The sequence below is a fragment of the Perna viridis genome, chromosome 4 (assembly GCF_037379345.1).
Source record: "Perna viridis isolate PV_CMFRI_1.1 ecotype Kerala chromosome 4, ASM3737934v1, whole genome shotgun sequence".
In the NCBI taxonomy this organism is placed as follows: domain Eukaryota; kingdom Metazoa; phylum Mollusca; class Bivalvia; order Mytilida; family Mytilidae; genus Perna; species Perna viridis.
Genome location: NC_142448.1, coordinates 51,693,138 through 51,710,103, shown reverse-complemented (window position 1 = coordinate 51,710,103; position 16,966 = coordinate 51,693,138). Strand labels below are relative to the sequence as shown.

The 16,966-nt window shown below is 32.1% G+C and overlaps 1 protein-coding gene across 2 annotated transcripts in view; it reads left to right on the top strand.

Annotated features, from left to right (window-relative positions):
- Window positions 1-16,966, top strand: part of LOC148620469 (uncharacterized) — a 188,168-nt gene that overhangs the window by 76,523 nt on the left and 94,679 nt on the right. The window contains exons 62-80 of one of the 2 annotated variants that reach the window (XM_088581361.1): window positions 494-622; window positions 1,375-1,566; window positions 2,939-3,064; window positions 3,710-3,892; window positions 4,797-4,928; window positions 6,180-6,368; window positions 7,029-7,169; window positions 7,590-7,775; window positions 8,309-8,455; window positions 8,913-9,098; window positions 9,528-9,659; window positions 10,037-10,222; window positions 10,681-10,812; window positions 11,421-11,618; window positions 12,622-12,651; window positions 13,426-13,557; window positions 14,153-14,338; window positions 15,198-15,335; window positions 16,624-16,809. In XM_088581361.1, coding sequence (XP_088437487.1) covers window positions 494-622; window positions 1,375-1,566; window positions 2,939-3,064; window positions 3,710-3,892; window positions 4,797-4,928; window positions 6,180-6,368; window positions 7,029-7,169; window positions 7,590-7,775; window positions 8,309-8,455; window positions 8,913-9,098; window positions 9,528-9,659; window positions 10,037-10,222; window positions 10,681-10,812; window positions 11,421-11,618; window positions 12,622-12,651; window positions 13,426-13,557; window positions 14,153-14,338; window positions 15,198-15,335; window positions 16,624-16,809 — 2,931 coding nt within the window. The remainder of the gene's footprint in view (window positions 1-493; window positions 623-1,374; window positions 1,567-2,938; window positions 3,065-3,709; window positions 3,893-4,796; window positions 4,929-6,179; window positions 6,369-7,028; window positions 7,170-7,589; window positions 7,776-8,308; window positions 8,456-8,912; window positions 9,099-9,527; window positions 9,660-10,036; window positions 10,223-10,680; window positions 10,813-11,420; window positions 11,619-12,621; window positions 12,652-13,425; window positions 13,558-14,152; window positions 14,339-15,197; window positions 15,336-16,623; window positions 16,810-16,966) is intronic. The other variant, XM_088581362.1, reaches the window with a different exon arrangement.

Below are 16,966 nucleotides of genomic sequence, written 5' to 3'. Positions count from 1 at the left end.
ACTTGCTTACTGTAGTGGCATGATGGAAATATTAATTTTACGATTTTGAGGGAGAAATAATTTAAAGCATTCATTATGAAGGGAGAATCTATATTGAATCAGTATTCCTTGTATTTTCAGGATGTGTTGACCTACAGTATGGTCCCTAGTCCTGGTGTAACAGACTATTCCTTGTATTTCAGGATGTGTTGACCTACAGTATGGTCCCTAGTCCTGGTGTAACAGACTATTCCTTGTATTTTCAGGATGTGTTGACCTACAGTATGGTCCCTAGTCCTGGTGTAACAGACTATTCCTTGTATTTCAGGATGTGTTGACCTACAGTATGGTCCCTAGTCCTGGTGTAACAGACTATTCCTTGTATTTCAGGATGTGTTGACCTACAGTATGGTCCCTAGTCCTGGTGTAACAGACTATTCCTTGTATTTCAGGATGTGTTGACCTACAGTATGGTCCCTAGTCCTGGTGTAACAGACTATTCCTTGTATTTCAGGATGTGTTGACCTACAGTATGGTCCCTAGTCCTGGTGTAACAGACTATTTCTACATGAATCCATCTACTGGTCAGATAACTGTTGGTAAACTGTTGACACAAGACACAGGCAAAGCTACAAGTTATAGGGTAGGCATAATTCATAGATTTAACCTTGGAAAATTCTATAGCGGGAGATCTCAAAATTTTATTGTTTATACAACATGTTTTGACAAGAATGGAAGTAATTTATTATGATTTTAAGCAGAAAAACTCAAATAAGACTGGAGAACTTTTTTAGAATGCGGATAAATCTCCACACAAACATGTGAGCAGGAGAATGTTGAATTTTTCATGAAATATCAAGAGGCCTTCTTCAGAGTGGGAGAGGTAACAAATGTGGTATGAATGGAATCTTTCACTTCTTGAAAAAAGAAAAACAACTCTTACATAGTATTGATTGATTGATCTTTTTATTCATTGACTTTCTATGCAAACATCTGTAGGTGTACATGGATACTTACCTCTTTCCATTAAGGTTATTCCAGCTTAAATTTGGAAGTCGTTCTTGGAAAAATTCTTATATTATAGTCCCACACACTGAGTGTGTGGAGTGTTTGAATCACTCTGTCCTTCCCTACCAATTTTCTGAGCAACTGTCTAGACTCAAAATGGACAGATCAATTTTGAATTTGGTACAGTTTTATAAAGATGGAGCATACGTTTCAAACAGTTTTGGTTACTGTCCATTATCAACTTTCTGTTTTTATGGTTCTTTGTCATTTTTCACTAAATTGAATGAGTATGGTATACCTAGCATGTCAACTTCATTCCTGTTTTCTTTGTGCTTATTGTTTTCTTAATTTCATTTTGCTAAAAAATATTCTTTTATTATTTTACAGTTCAGTGTTAATGTTACGGATAATTCTAATCCAGAGAAATCTGACATTGCTGAAGTTCTTATCACTGTTACAAGAAACACACAGTCTCCGAGGTTCACCAACACACTTTACAGTGCCAATATAGACTATAACCAGGCTCTTAATGTTGCAATATTCACAGCCACTGCTGAGGACAATGATATGGCACCATCTGTAAGTACTAATGCCTTATGGTCATTGGATCTGTAACCAAGTTTCCTTCTGATACTAATTATAGAATAATTATTGAAAAGAAAAAGAGGCTTGTAAGTTCATGAGGGCCCTGAGAGGATAGAACAGTACTAAAACAACTGGAATTCAAGAATTCTGAGCTTGAGTGATTGTTATGGTAATTGATGATAACCAGCTGATTAACCTTTTTGTCTCCCACCCACTGTTATGGAGAAATGGACATAGAAATACCAGTGTCCATTGATGTGTCTGCACACTTGCAGATGCAGCTCCTTGGAAAGCGTGGACAAATTTTGTAGGATTGTTAGTCTTTATATGTAGTTGATCATATTGCCCTGCCATTTTGACTCAACAAATATTACATGAGTTATGGGACTTTTGCTCTTATTTTTGCTGTGGCAGGGAACATATCGCTACCAGTTACTTGTGTTATTATTAAGATTTTTTCACTGATTTACATGTATTGTTATTTTCAAATAAATTTTAAATTTTATGATTGGCAGATTGATATTTCAAATCAAAGGTGATGTCAAATAATGTTATCGTCACAAGGGAAAAGTGTTGTGAAGGTACCAAAATTTGAGAAGTTAATAGTACTTTTATTTGCTTATATTACTTGTGTAGCAACTTATTGTCTTCTATGCTCTGATATTCTTCTTTTGGGAATTAAAGAAGAAGTAATGTTTCCCTCCCTCATTGATTTTTTAAAATTATAAATTATAAAATTGCCTGAGAACTTTAGTTTAACTTTAATTTAGTTTAGAAATTTAGTTAAAATGGCCTTTCTTCCATTCTATAAGCCTGTGAGTACATGTTACTGTTTACCCACCGATGGTGATTAGATTTCTGTTTACCCACTGATGGTGATTAGATTTCTGTAGAGTTTTGCAACCATTTTATATTTTGTAAGTTTTCTACAAATCTCATGGGAGAAAATTGATTCTCCTACAACCTATACATGATTTAGATTATTTCGCCACTCTTTATTCTCCTACAACCTATACATGGTTTAGATTATTTCTCCACTCTTTATTCTCCTACAATCTATACATGATTTAGATTATTTCTCCACTCTTTATTCTCCTATAACCTATACATGGTTTAGATTATTTCTCCACTCTTTATGGTAAAATAAAGCTAAAGTTTGCATGTTGAAAATGTTGATTTCACCATCTTGAGAGGAGATGTAACTTAAACCACTCATTACTGAAAAAAATCTGTATCTAATTTCCCTAATTTCCCTAATTTCCCGTATCAAAAACATTATTTTTCTTCCATTGCTCATTGAGGTTTGGTATCAGTATGGTGTTATATCCTTCTCTTGATTTTTAAACATTTATTTTTGTTTTGCCAGAGTTCACTGAGGTTTGGTATCAACTATTTCTCTGCAGCACCAGGATTCTTTACAATAAATCCTACAACAGGGGAGATAACTGTGTATAATGCAGACTTGCAAACAGCCACTCAGAAGACTTACACTGTACGTAGCAACAACCAAATGAATTTGATAGTAAAGATGTGAGGAGACATCATTTTTCTAAAAATAGAATGAGAAGATACTATTTACTCCTCAGCATTGACTAAGTATTTCACTGAATAACAAGCTCATATTTGCCAATTAACTTCGATCAATCAATCAATCAATTGGAGATTTAAATGTATGGCAAACCAATTTTCCAGTAAATGTATTAATTTTCATGGTTGCAGAATTTTATCTCTTCTATTAAGTCAGAATGATAAGTGAACTTATTTTTAGGTATCATTGTCATGGTTTTAGAAAATTATTTGTGCATCGCTATATAAAGAAAATAGATTTGTTCCTCCTGAAAATATTGAAATGTAGCACATTTATACTGTATATATCAACTTGTAAACAGTTTTTTTGTTTCATTTCAATACATCATAGCTCTTTTTTCTAACTGCATCAGTAGTCTGGTTGTATGGTACTCAGCTTGAGGTCATGGGTTAGATTCCCAGCCAAGTCACACTATAGACTAAGATTGGTAGTATCTGGTCCTCTGCAAATCACATAGAATATAGGTGAGAGATGAAGACTGTTTGGATGGGAGTCAGAATAGTGTGTCAGATTGGGGTATCATAATCAATCAACTGGTGTTTTTTTCAGCTTGGATTGGTAGTTTATGACGTGGAGTACCCTGAGGACATGGGGAAGACTAATATTACAATCAATGTAGACCGTAACCCTGGAGTTCCGTCGTTTAATCCATCAGTTTACACAAAAACAATCAACGAAAGTTATCCACTTGGGATCAGCCTGTTACAGTTAGTGGCATCTGATCCAGATAATGTAAGTATAGTTAACAGTGTTGTTTGTGCTTTAAGTGAAAATAACTCTGATTATATGACAAAATGAAAAGTGAGTCAAGTCAATACTGCTTCATTGTGTCCTTCTGTCTGGTTGCCTATCTGAACTATAAAGATTGACTATGAACGTTACCGATTTTTATCAATGTTTCAAAGAACTTAAGTAGCACTCCAGATAAGAATCATGCAATATGTGATTCATGGTTATAAAGCTTACATATTTTTAGGTTTGATATTTTGTTTAAAATGTTATAGTAAACTGAAATTAACATTTGGCTTATCATACAACTCTTGTTTTTAGGAGATAAAAATTACATTTTGTATATAGAATGTACTGTAGAATTCAAAACTAAGGGAGATAACTCTGTAAATAACATTAAAATACAATGGAAACTGTTGGATGTTCAATGTGGGTTATCACCTAAGAGCAAACATATTATACAGTCCATGGTATAGACCTATAAAGCAACTTAATAACAAAAATAAAAATATGTAACCATTTTGGGATGTATTACATATTACAGAATTTGCATGATTCTTGCAAAGACTACTTCTTAATCAATTATTTGGCAAAAATTAATACAAATTAAAATGTCAACTGTGCTATGTAAAGTTTTCTGAACATTTACAATAGTGAACTACCTAAGGTTATTTAATCTAAAGAAGACAAACCCTATCCCCTGATAGAATAGATTTATTCCCTATAAGTTAAGGAGCTTTTTTTATACATGACTCAGTCCATGATTTTCCTTTCATTGCTGACTCTTTGTATAAATAAGATATATAATAAATTTTGAAACATTTCAACAGTTGCCCATTTTGTTCAATTGTATTTACTGTTTTGTGTGACCTTTCTCAATGACTTTTCTTGTTTTTGTATATTTCAGCATGAATTGGAATATACCCTGTCATCCAGCAACCCTATCGGAGCACGTGATCACTTTGGTGTGGACCAGTATTCTGGATTAGTGTTTGTCACTAAACCTTTGACAGAAATTTCAACTAATGATCAATTTCAGGTAAAATTATCATTACTTAAAACTTGTTGGCCTTAAAATAGTTTTTATGAAATTTACATTTTTTCATGAGGTCCACAAAAAACATGAAACTGTAAATTTTATAACCAGTGCTGAAATGATTTGGTTTTTGCTTTTAATGAGCTGTTAATTTCATTGAAACCTGTCTATACTGAACCCCTTTTGAACTTTAGGATGTGTTCTGTTTAGACAGTTTATAAAGGTTCAACAATTCATTTAAGTTGATATGAAGTTTCTGGTTTAGACAGGTTTTTGACTTATCAGGGTTTGGTTTATACAGGTTTTGGGACTTCATGGTTTGGCTCAGACAGATTTTTATATGCCTATCAAAGACGGAACGTATTATGGTATAGCATAATACGTCCGTCCATCAGTCTGGTGTCAACACTTCCAATAATAACTCAAAAACACTTTCACCAACTTTTATGAAACTTTGGTGAATTGTCTATATCTATTGACATAAGCTCCCTTTTGATTTTTATAAATTTCAGATTTTTGTTTCTGTGTAATGAATGTTATACTTAAAAAAAAAGGGGATTTTCAAGTTTTCGGACAATAACTCAAAAACACTCTCAGCTCTTTTTATGGAACTTTGGTGAATTGTTCACATCTATTTAAGTAAGCTTCCTTCTGATTTGTGTAAATGTCAGATTTTTTTCGTTTCCATGTTATGAAGTTTTACTCTTTAAAAAAGGCGGAAACAGCCATGGAAATTTATTCAGTTCATAACATAGAAAAATCATTGAAAATGGACCATTTGTTATGATAGTGCCGAATTTTTTGGTGCATATTTTATTTCCTTCTTTTTTTTTGGGAGGGGGGGAGTGTATTTGACAGGGCTCAAAGTATTTCTAGTTGATCATATAAATTCATTAAAAGCATAAGGACAAGTTAAAAGGGCATTGGGTGTATCATGTGCTTAAAGCGCAGCTCTTTATTGGATATTTCAGGGTTTGGCTTAGACAGGTTTTTGAACTTTTCAAGGTTTATTTTAGACAGGTTTTTCAACTTTTCAGGGTTTTGTTTAGACAGGTTTTGGACTTTCAGAGTTTGGGTTTAACAGGTTTTTGGACTGTTTAGGGTTTGGTTCAGATAGGTTTCACTGAAGTTTAGTGAGTGATACTAACTTAAAATAATTTAAGAAATAACATGATTTTTTTTGAATATTTTTTTTTGTTTATGACTTGAAACAGTAATAGTGGGAAATAATACTCAATGTTTTTTTTCTTTCAGCTGACTGTGTCTTTGAAAGACCGGGGAGATCCACCTAAAACAGGGAGTACAGCTCAGGTTACAGTTACAGTTACAAGGAATAAGAACGATCCATCATTTACAATTGGTTCATATAAAAAAACTATTCTAGAAAATACAACTATATCTACTGTAGTAGAGACTGTATTAGCCAGTGATGGAGACAACACTGTAAGATTTTTGTTTTGGAAATTCATTCATTATTTTTCTTATCTTTAACAATCTTTTTTTTAAATAATATATTAGGCTTGTTACTGTTTGAGAATACCTCTACTAAAAATTTGAGGCTTCCAAACTTTTTGCCTACAAGTATGAACTAACTGGTACTTATTATAACAGCCAAAGGAAATAATCCCATGTTTCTTATCCAAAGATTTTGTGGAAAATAGTGCTTTTCTTTTGATGAGTCTCTTACACGACTATTCTAGGTAACTTTGAAGGAAAAATGGTGTTACATATAAAATTTTCATTGTACAATGGTTTGTAAAATGATTAGGCAGTATTATATGAAGAATAGTTCTTGTACAATGCAGGATATTTGAAATATAACCAGTTTGGGGGAATTTCTTTTGTACGTAACATAGTATTTGGAATATAAAGAAGGGCTCATATAAGGAAAGTTCCTGTTGTATAATGCAGGGTGTTCAATAACTAAAAGGGGTTCAATTATGGAGAATTCCTGGTGTATTTTACATGGTATTTTAAACATCAGAAGAGACTCAACAAGGGAGAATTCCTTGGGGTTAATTACATGGTATTTTAAACATTAGAAGGAAATAAAGTAAGGAGAATTTCTGTTGGATTTAGACAGATTTCTGCTTGTTATTTCAGTCCTCTCCCTATGGACAAGTAACATACCAGTTGATTGGTGATTCTGACAGCAATATTGATCAATTTTTCTCTTTGAATGTTAACAATGGTGAACTTAGACTGAGGCAGTCTCTTACAAATGAAGATGTACCTTATTATCAGGTGAGAATCTGTAGTTAAATGACTCTTATAAACAAGAAGAGGTCTGTAAATTAGACTATTGATTTCAAGGTTAATTTATCTGTCACTTGTTTTTTAGCATACCAACTAACCTATGAATAAATGTAGCTATACATTGTAAAAAGTTGTTTATTGGATTTCTCTAGTCATAATGTTTTGGCACAAGTTTAAGATTAGAAAAATCAGATAATCTACAAGTCTTTCTTTATCAATTTCTTAAAACAATGAAATATACAATTAAAATTCAAGTTTTCCATGAATTTACTATGGAAATCAAATTAATCATGTCAAGAATGAAAAGCTGAGAAAGAAAACATGTGAGATAAATGTATTGATACAATGAGTTGAGAAGTGGTTAAGTATGATAAAAATTTAAGAAAATTACTTTTTTTCTTGTTTCAGGGTCGAATAATTGCCAGAGATGGAGGAAGTCCGTCAAGATCAGCCACGGCTATTATTAAGATCAACATTAATCGTAATCTACATGTTCCGACCTTTAATCCCTCAAGTTACAGCCAGAAAATATATGAAACTGAATTAATTGGCAATGTTGTTGTTGATGTGAACGCTGAGGATAATGACAGAGTTGTAAGTGCAGTTGCCATGGAGATAGATGTCTGCTTTTTGATTTGTTTATTTTCACATATTTGAAATTTGAAAAAGAAAGTATGAATTGTTTGAGAGATTTAATATAAAAAAAAACAAAAACAAAAAAAAAAACAAAGTGTGGTTTTTGCTTTATTGCTTAAACTTTTGAAAAATGTTCTATACAGTTTTGTCCAATAATTGATCTGTAATTCTATTCTGCATTTGTGTAGAAGTTTCATGGTATTCTTATAACAGATGTGACTGTGTTGTTTTCCCTCATCTAAATTAATTTTACATTGTGGAACTTTAGCATTACTGATATTGGATGCTTTCTTAGCAATTACAAAATTGAAAATCACATTGTGATTAAAATAACAAAATGGCCGTAATTAAAGCTTGCAATAATTTCTGAATTTACAGTATTTTAAAAATTGAATATCAATTTGTGTAAAGATCATGCAAATCATATTTGAGTAATTTTCACACTTTTAAACATTTTGGCATGAAGGTCAAAGGTTGTTTTTGTTTTGTAGGCTCCGTTCCAAACAATAACTTACACATGGACAGACACTGCTCCTAATGGCCTGGGAGCAACATATTTCTCTCTTGACAAAGCATCAGGACATATAACTGTTAAACAGGATTTATATAAAGACACAACCAATACAAAATTCTATACTGTAAGTTTCTAAAAGTGAATAGTGTGCAGTAAATTTAGAAGTAAGTAGCATTCTTTATATAAATCAGGAAGGAGGTGGTTTGTGCAGATCAAAAAAGCCACAGATTTATTGTTATATCTTATTCATGTGTTGTAACTCTTAAGTGAGCTGTTTGAAAGAGCAATCAAGGGGACCAAGATTCTGACGGAAAACTAAATGATATAATCCAGGGACAAAACCAGACATGGAAAACAGACATACACAACATAGAACATAAATACCAAAATGATAAATACAAAGTAACAAAAGTAAAGTCTTTTGTGCAATATTTCAGTTCATCATAAAAAAATTTTTCCTCCTTTCCTGTACCAGAAATATTTAGAATTTTAAATATTACTATCGTAAGTAAATTTTCAGTAGACTAAAAATGATACACAAAGAGAAAAATGGTATCCCTAATGCCCCATTTCGGTTGTAGTTTGAAGTGACAGCAACAGATGGTGGATCAAGGGTATCAGTGAACAGGGCACCAGTCAATATCTCCGTCATCAGGAATCTGTTCCCGCCAGTGTTCCAGAATGAACCATATACTGCTGATATCAACTTCAATGTACCCAGTACTTCTCCTGTTAGGACAGTCTTGGCAACAGATGATGATACTGATGTAAGGGCATATCTAAAGATCTTACTGTCTGCCTGTCTGTGTTTCTGTATATTAATGATCTAATTTGAAATATTGCAGTTCCAAAACCTTTCTTTTGAAATCCCTTGTTTACGAAACTTTATACCTTGTAAAAATTCTAGATCAACATAAGCTTAATTTAAAAGATAACTAGTGAAGATACTGATGGAAGGGCATGAGAATGTATCTTTCTGTCTGTCTGTCTGTTGTTCTGTCTGTAAGTTGATAATTGAATATGAAATAAACAATGAAGTATGATTACAACTTTTGCAATCAATTGTTTTTAAAACTATATTCCTTGTGAAATTAGAAACCAATACCACTTTAATTTAAAAATTATCTTAAATGAAGTATTTGAAAACCATGGATCAAACATGTTTTCTTGTCTAAAATAAATGATTTTATTTTCAGGCTAACTATAAGAGAGTGCAGTATGCCATCACAGATAATGCTGAAGCCATTGCATTTTTCCAAATTAATCCTAACACTGGTGCTATCACCACAAAGACCACACTGGACCAAACTCCATTGGAGGAGTTTAGGGTATTGTGTTGATTACAGTTTTTTTTTAAAAATCAAAATGACCACATCACACAATAACCACGCCTTAAAATAACCTAGTCACAATATGTCCACATTGATTACATCCCAAATTCGGTCATACCACAAAATAACCAAATCATGGAAATAACCACTTCTCAAATGACGACATCAAAAAATATCCTCATAGAAATGACAACTTTACAAATGACCACGCAACAAAATGTCCACATAGAAATGACCACTTCACAAGTAACCACACAAAATAATCACATCATAGAAATGACCACTTTACAAATGTGAGTTATGATTCTCAAAATGTAAACTGAATTATGATTGGAGAAATATAAGCAAAATTATAATTGTCCAAATGTATTTAGATAAGAGTAGTTGCCACAGATGGTGGTACCCCAGCCTTGACAGACACTGCTACAGTCACAGTGAAGGTCGATCGTAATCTAAATGCTCCTGAGTTTACCCAGTTATCTTATACTGCCAATGTTTATGAAACACAGACCCCTGGTGTTGGCTTTCTTCAGTTGAATGCTAGGGATCTTGATATATCTGTAAGTAAAACAATTGAAGTTTAATTAAGTTTTATTTGAACACTATTTCCTAGGAACTTATCAACAAGTCAACTCAACTTGATTCATTTCACATTTTAGTTGGTTGATGGTTATATATTAATGGTGTTTCAGCGACCAGCAGGAACAGTAACAACCATGGCAAGAAAAATCATTTTATAGAATATTGTACTATATCAATTTGAATTAAACTGATACCACTTACAAATAAATTTTACCTTGACTTCTGAATGAGTTAAATACATGTAGCTCTCTATGAACAATGTTAACCTACTTTAATATACCAGTTTTACTCTGTCAAAATTTTAGCAATAGTTTAGTCAGTTGATATACATAAATATTGCCGTAAGACAAGTTATTTAGATGTTGTATTTTTAGCAACTGTGAAACAATTTTGTTCTATTTTTAACAACTGTTTGACATTTTTGTTCTATTTTAAGCAACCATTTAACAGTATAACATATCAAGTGTTTGGTGATACAGAAGCTATGGATTTCCTCGGTGTGTATCCTCAGTCAGGTCTGGTTTATCTTAAACAATCATTACTTGAGAAGACACAGAATAAATTCACAGTAAGTTACTTATTTTGTCTAGAAAAAGGAGGTAAAAATCTAGGAGAAATTCTACTTGCTTTATATACATGTAACCGCTTTGTTCATGAACGGTAGAAAATATAGAGAAACACTGCTTGTATCAAGTTATATTTAAATTACATTTTAACACTCAAACAAAGTTTGTTGGATCTATTGGAATCACCATGACCTTTATTATGTCTCCCATACTTTTGTGGGTCGACATATTGTTTTTGCCTTGTCTGTTTGTCTGTCATACTTTTGTAAGCGCAACTCTTCAGAAAACTACTGAGCCAAATTTAATGAAACTCTGTAGGTTGTTAGAATGTGTTATGTTGTTGTGCCTATTGCTGGGGATTTATGATCCACTTATTTTTGTTGTATTAATACCAGTTAGAAATTTGGAATGGAAGGGTGACATACATTATTGTAGGCAACAACAATTTAATTCAGTCTGTCTGTGTGTGAATAACCTTACTAATCTTTTAAACATTTTGTTAATTCTGTGGTCAATTCAAATTAAACTGTTTTAAATTGAAGATGGCTGCAACACCTGAAAACAAGCATAGCTTATGGTAATCCATTTTGATACTTACATGTCATTTCAGATTTCTGCTATGTTGACTGATGGTGGATCAACTTCTAGAAACTCTGCAGTGAATGCCACAATCACCGTAAATGTAATAAGGAATGACTACACACCTCAGTTCGTTGGAGCCCCGTACTCTGGTAGTTTAGACCAGAACACACAACAACAACCAAACTTTGTCATCTTCCAAGTCACAGCTACAGATGAAGATCCTTCGGTTAGTTCTCCCTTTATGTCTTCTTTAATGTACATTTATTTTGTTGGTATTCAATTTTTTGTTACAGGAATTTTTATTGCTTTAATGAATTCTTTTTTGAAAATGTAAATTATCCATTTTTGTAATGTAAGAAAGGGAGTCTCCCATCCATCTCTTAAAAAGTGATTTGTTTAGGCAATTCCTCTGAAACCTACTGATATTTATTTTTAATTAAGTCCTGATTTTACTGTAATGCTTTGTTTATATCCCCTTTTCACCAGATTTTACTGTAATGCTTTGTTTACATCCCCATTTCACCAGATTTTACTGTAGTGCTTTGTTTACATCCCCATTTCACCAATTTCTGATTTTTGTAAAATCTTGTCTGGTTTTGCATTTTTCATACTGCATTTAAAAGAAATTGAGATGTTTTGCTACTTTAAATTGAACAAATGATCTTGTTTAGAATTTGCTGTACTTTCTTTGATTGATAATGCTAAAATTTGGACTTGATTATTTAGAAATTAAATGGTCAAAAAAAATGTCTAACTTTTGAACAGGTTTAATAAAATGACCTGGTTTGTGCATGTTTACATTTTTTATATACCACCTCATAGAAATGTACACTGCTGCAAATCAGATTAGTTTGTAAAACCTTTCAAAAATTAGAATCATTCCTTGAATATGCTGTTTAATTTTACACCTCAGTTCCTAGTATTCCAAAATCCTGTGTGTTATCTGATACCCTTTGTTTTTAATGAAATTTTCTCTCTTTTCAATTTTTAAACTTATAATTTCCATCAATGTAATGAAAAGTAGATTCAGCACTCAAACTTTCATCTGAGTCTGTTTGAATTATATTTTTATTCATATCTCCTTGTCTTGTCTTTAAGGTTATGTCTATTTGTCTAATTACAACTGATTAAGCATGCACAGTTTTGTCTGAATCGTTTAAATTTTTATTTGTTATTTATTTCTCTTTGTCTTCTCTTTAAGATTATGTCTGTCTGTCTTTCTCTTTAAGGTTAATATTTCTAGTAATGACTCTGTCATAGTATGTTATTTATTTTTCTATGCTTGGGTGATGAGCTTTTTCTGCTGTTGTTGACATGTTTAACTTAACTGTTCCTTTGAAGTTCTTTTAATTTGATATGCATTTATAAAAAAAAAAATTTGAAGTTGTTAATATTGATCCAGTTTCATTCTTCATACTTGCATACCTGTTAACCTTTGGAACAGTTTATGTGGTAGATTCTCCCTCATTTACACTGTCCCATGTGGAATGTTTTTACATAAATGCAAACTGTTAATATGATAATTTAATTAGTTAGTATTTTTCACAGTAAATGTAGTAATTTTAACCAAAATTTTCTCACAAATCTTACATTGACAAGTTTTATATTTGATGCTTGTATTGGGCTGTGTTTTTGTTTTTCTGTCTTGTTTGTACTAGCTGATATTTAAAATTGTGGATTGCATGTATGTAGAATTTAGTGTTTATGCCAGACTGTTAATGAAATCTTAAGAGCATTACTATAGAAGTTAACATTTTCAATGATAAAAAAAATATATTCTTTTTGAAACAAAATATTGCTGTATTACCAGTTATTCTTTTTTATTACATATAAAACTGCTGGGTAGTGGGGATTTGAAAATTTTCTTGTTATACAGCCCATCATTGACAACTTTATGATGGCTGCTGTTTAATTTGAAGAATTAATAATTTCATTTTGAAGTAACAATTTTGTAACATTTTCTTCCTGAAATGCATAATTTTTTTGTTTATGCCAATTACATTTTAATCAATGAATCACTCTTGAATATTTAGAAGCATGAGTTTGGTACAGTGAGATACAGGATTATTGGTGATGAGTCAGCTCCTAACTATTTCTCCATTGATAATAACGGTAATGTCCGGCTAAGGAACCAGCTCCAGGGATCATCACAGAGTGAATTTAGTGTAGGTATTGTATAGAGAGGATTTAATGTAAATATCACACTGATGGAATTTATTGACAGTGTTGAAGAGTGAATTTTGTGAAGATCATATTGCTCAGACAGAAAGTAATTTTTAGTTTAAGAGTGATTTAGTATGTATATATTGCTCTGGTTGACTTTTGATTATATTGATATCGCAAAATATGCATATAGTGTAAACATTGCAGATCGAATTTAATGTAGATATAGATATTGCTAATGAATCTAGTGTTGGTATCATCTACTGTGAAAGTACTATTCTTCGTGGGATACCAATTTTTGTTGTTTTCTTGGTTGAGCCAGACCACGAAATTTGGTTCCCAATGAAAAGGAGATTCCATTGATGTGTATACTGAAAACCTAAAGACATGATTTCAAGAATCCGTGAACTTGTGTATCTTCCCAAATCCACAAAAACTGGTACTTTCACAGTAACTTGAAAACTTAGAGTAACATTAGGTAGAAGAATTGGTTCAAATGGTAAAATGCTGCCAAATTTAAGTTACATTTGAATTGTTAAACTTCTTGTTATGTTTTTCAATATTTTTACAAGCTTTTCCCTTTAATATTAATTTCAGGTACGCATTGAGGCTTATGACCTTGGAACACCCAGTAAAGTAAACACAACAGTTGCCAAGGTTACAGTTACTAGAAATTTCAAATCACCTGTTTTCAATTCCACAAGCTATTATAAACGGATCTTGGAGACCTTTGACCTTGGAGACATCATATTAAGAACCTATGCTGTGGATGATGATCCATTGGTAAGTCTGTGGTTTAGATGGTGCTCTTCTGTACTTATGCTTGTTCTTCCGTTTTTTTTGTGGAACTCAGTGAGTTACCTCCCTTTGATTAAAAAATATATGTCAGTATTCCTGTTTTTTTTTTATTAATCAAAAGGGAAAAGAAAAACTTTATTTTTTATAATTTTAAATGTGGCAGTCTAATTTATAGGATGGTGGCATATATCTTAAAAGTAAAAAGATGACATCTTAAAAAATCCTGAATGATTTTGACATGGGGTGAAATAGGTTCACTTTCGAGTGTTCAGTTAGGAATTAATTGTCCACTGAAATCTCTTTCCACACTAATTCTTCTTTAAGAAACCGTAACTTAGGACAAACATGTATGATATTCAACCATGTGACATTTTGGACCAGGTTAATTATTGAAATATACCGGTTGAATTTGGTTGAGACGAGTGTGGTTGTGTTTCACTGTCTATAAAATATGATTCATTGAAACTAATGTTTGTTTGTTTTGTTGGGGTTTATTGTCCGAGCAGCAATATTTCAGCTATATTCAGACGATTGAAAGTAATGTTATGGTGTTTCTAATAATGTTATCCTGATATCACAGACAGACTATTCCTATTTGACAGGATGCCAAAGGACAAGCATTCAAATATCCTGAAGGTGTTGTAGTGAAAAAAGGTTTCATAACTAATAAATGTTGAATATTGTAATTACTGCTTTATTTTATCCCAACACCACCCCAACTATGCCTATTTTTTGGCCAGTGAAGTTTTGTTCATCTTTACCATTATTCTTACCCTCTAGATATTTTAATACCTAAATTGTTTAGGTTTTGGTTTCCTGTTAATATGCTACTCTTTCATTGTAGGCTCCTCACAATGAAGTAAGATATGACCTAACAACAGGACCAGAAGACAAAGAATGCTTCATGATGAATGAGATTACTGGAGACCTGTACCTCAGGAGATCCTTACTAAATACTCCCTGTAGAGCTAACAGATTTGAGGTAAAAGATTTTAAAGGCATTGTCACTTAAAACTCTGTGTATAGAGATGATCAATTTATACAAACTTCTACAGCAATATTATTGAGGACTTTGTGCAAAGCTAGTAAATTTAGGTACTGTTTAATGGACCAAAGACCTGATTTTAAGTCTGAATTATACCCTCGCAAACAACATTGTTTCATCAATTAAAACTATGGAACTTGATGAAATTAATATGAAATGTAGGCATCATAAAGAGACATTTGGTTGACTTTAGGGTTGTATTCTCGGTCAAGAAGTTCCTTAGGGACATTGTAAAGAAAACAGATTTAGAATCGTTGGTGCAGTCCCTGAACCGATACTCGCAACTACTTGACAGATCGATGGCCGATGATTGAATGATCACTGACCAATCTGATCTCGGTTTTGTTATGTAATGATAATAGATAATTGGTTCATGTAAATTTCAGAATTTTGATCAGAACAAATAAAGTGGCATATTGAATTTGCTTTGAGCTTAAAAAGGTATATCAACATTTTGTATTTCATAAAAAATAGTTAATAGACTAGTAAATTAATAAATGTCAGAATTTACATACTTAGTGTTAAAAAATAGAAAACGGAAATGAACCAATCCATAAAATATATAAACCTATTATTGGTCACATGATGTGAAAGGAAAGTGATCACTGATATAATGAATTGGTTTGATGGATCAATGACTGATCAGACACATATTAGTGATTGATGAACGATTACAATTGTAGCTGCATGCCTCAGACTGAAACCTTGTAGGCTCCATTGATGTGGGGAAATAATTGATGTACATATTATTAAAAGTGTTCAAAAAGAAAACTTTGAAATCTTAAACCATGCAAATTTTGAAATCGTCTTTCTGAAGTGTAGTGTAAAACTTGATTGAAAATGAAAAGTTCTCCAATTAAATTTGTAGAGAATTTCTTCATGAAAATAAAACTAATGTTTTTTTTTTTTAAAAAAAAAAAAGGTTTATACATTTTAAACAACTTGCTTGGAATGGTTTCGATTTATGTTCATTTAAGGAAAAGTTCAGATACAGTAAGGATGACTGACTTTATAATTACTGTGAAAGTGGAGTAACAATTCTTGTGAATTTTGTGGGTAAGGTAAACCACAAAATCGCAATGCCAACAAAATGGATTATTTACTTTAAATTGTATGACAGGACAATCAAAACAACAAATTGAAGAATCTTGGAACTTGTGCCTTAACCATGAATATTAGCACCCATCAATATAAGTACTTTCTTAGCATTTAGTTTTGATTTTAGATGACAGTAACAGCCCAGGACAGAGGTACTCCTGTCAAGAGCACAACCATCCAAGTTACAATCGATGTCGACCGTAACTTGTTCACTCCAGAGTTCATCAATCTACCATTTAAAACTTCAGTAAATGAAGACTTGCAAGTTGGACTTAATGTTTTTGATGTCAAGGCTGAAGACAAAGACACTGAGGTATGCCATCTTTTTGTATTTGCTTTTTTATGAGATGTTGGACCATTACATGGAGCATTTTGTTCTTTTATGTAAGGACAAACAAATTTTTGAGGAACATTTTCATTAACGTTCTTTTATTTTGTACTTAAAAAAAGAATTGTTGATTATGATATGG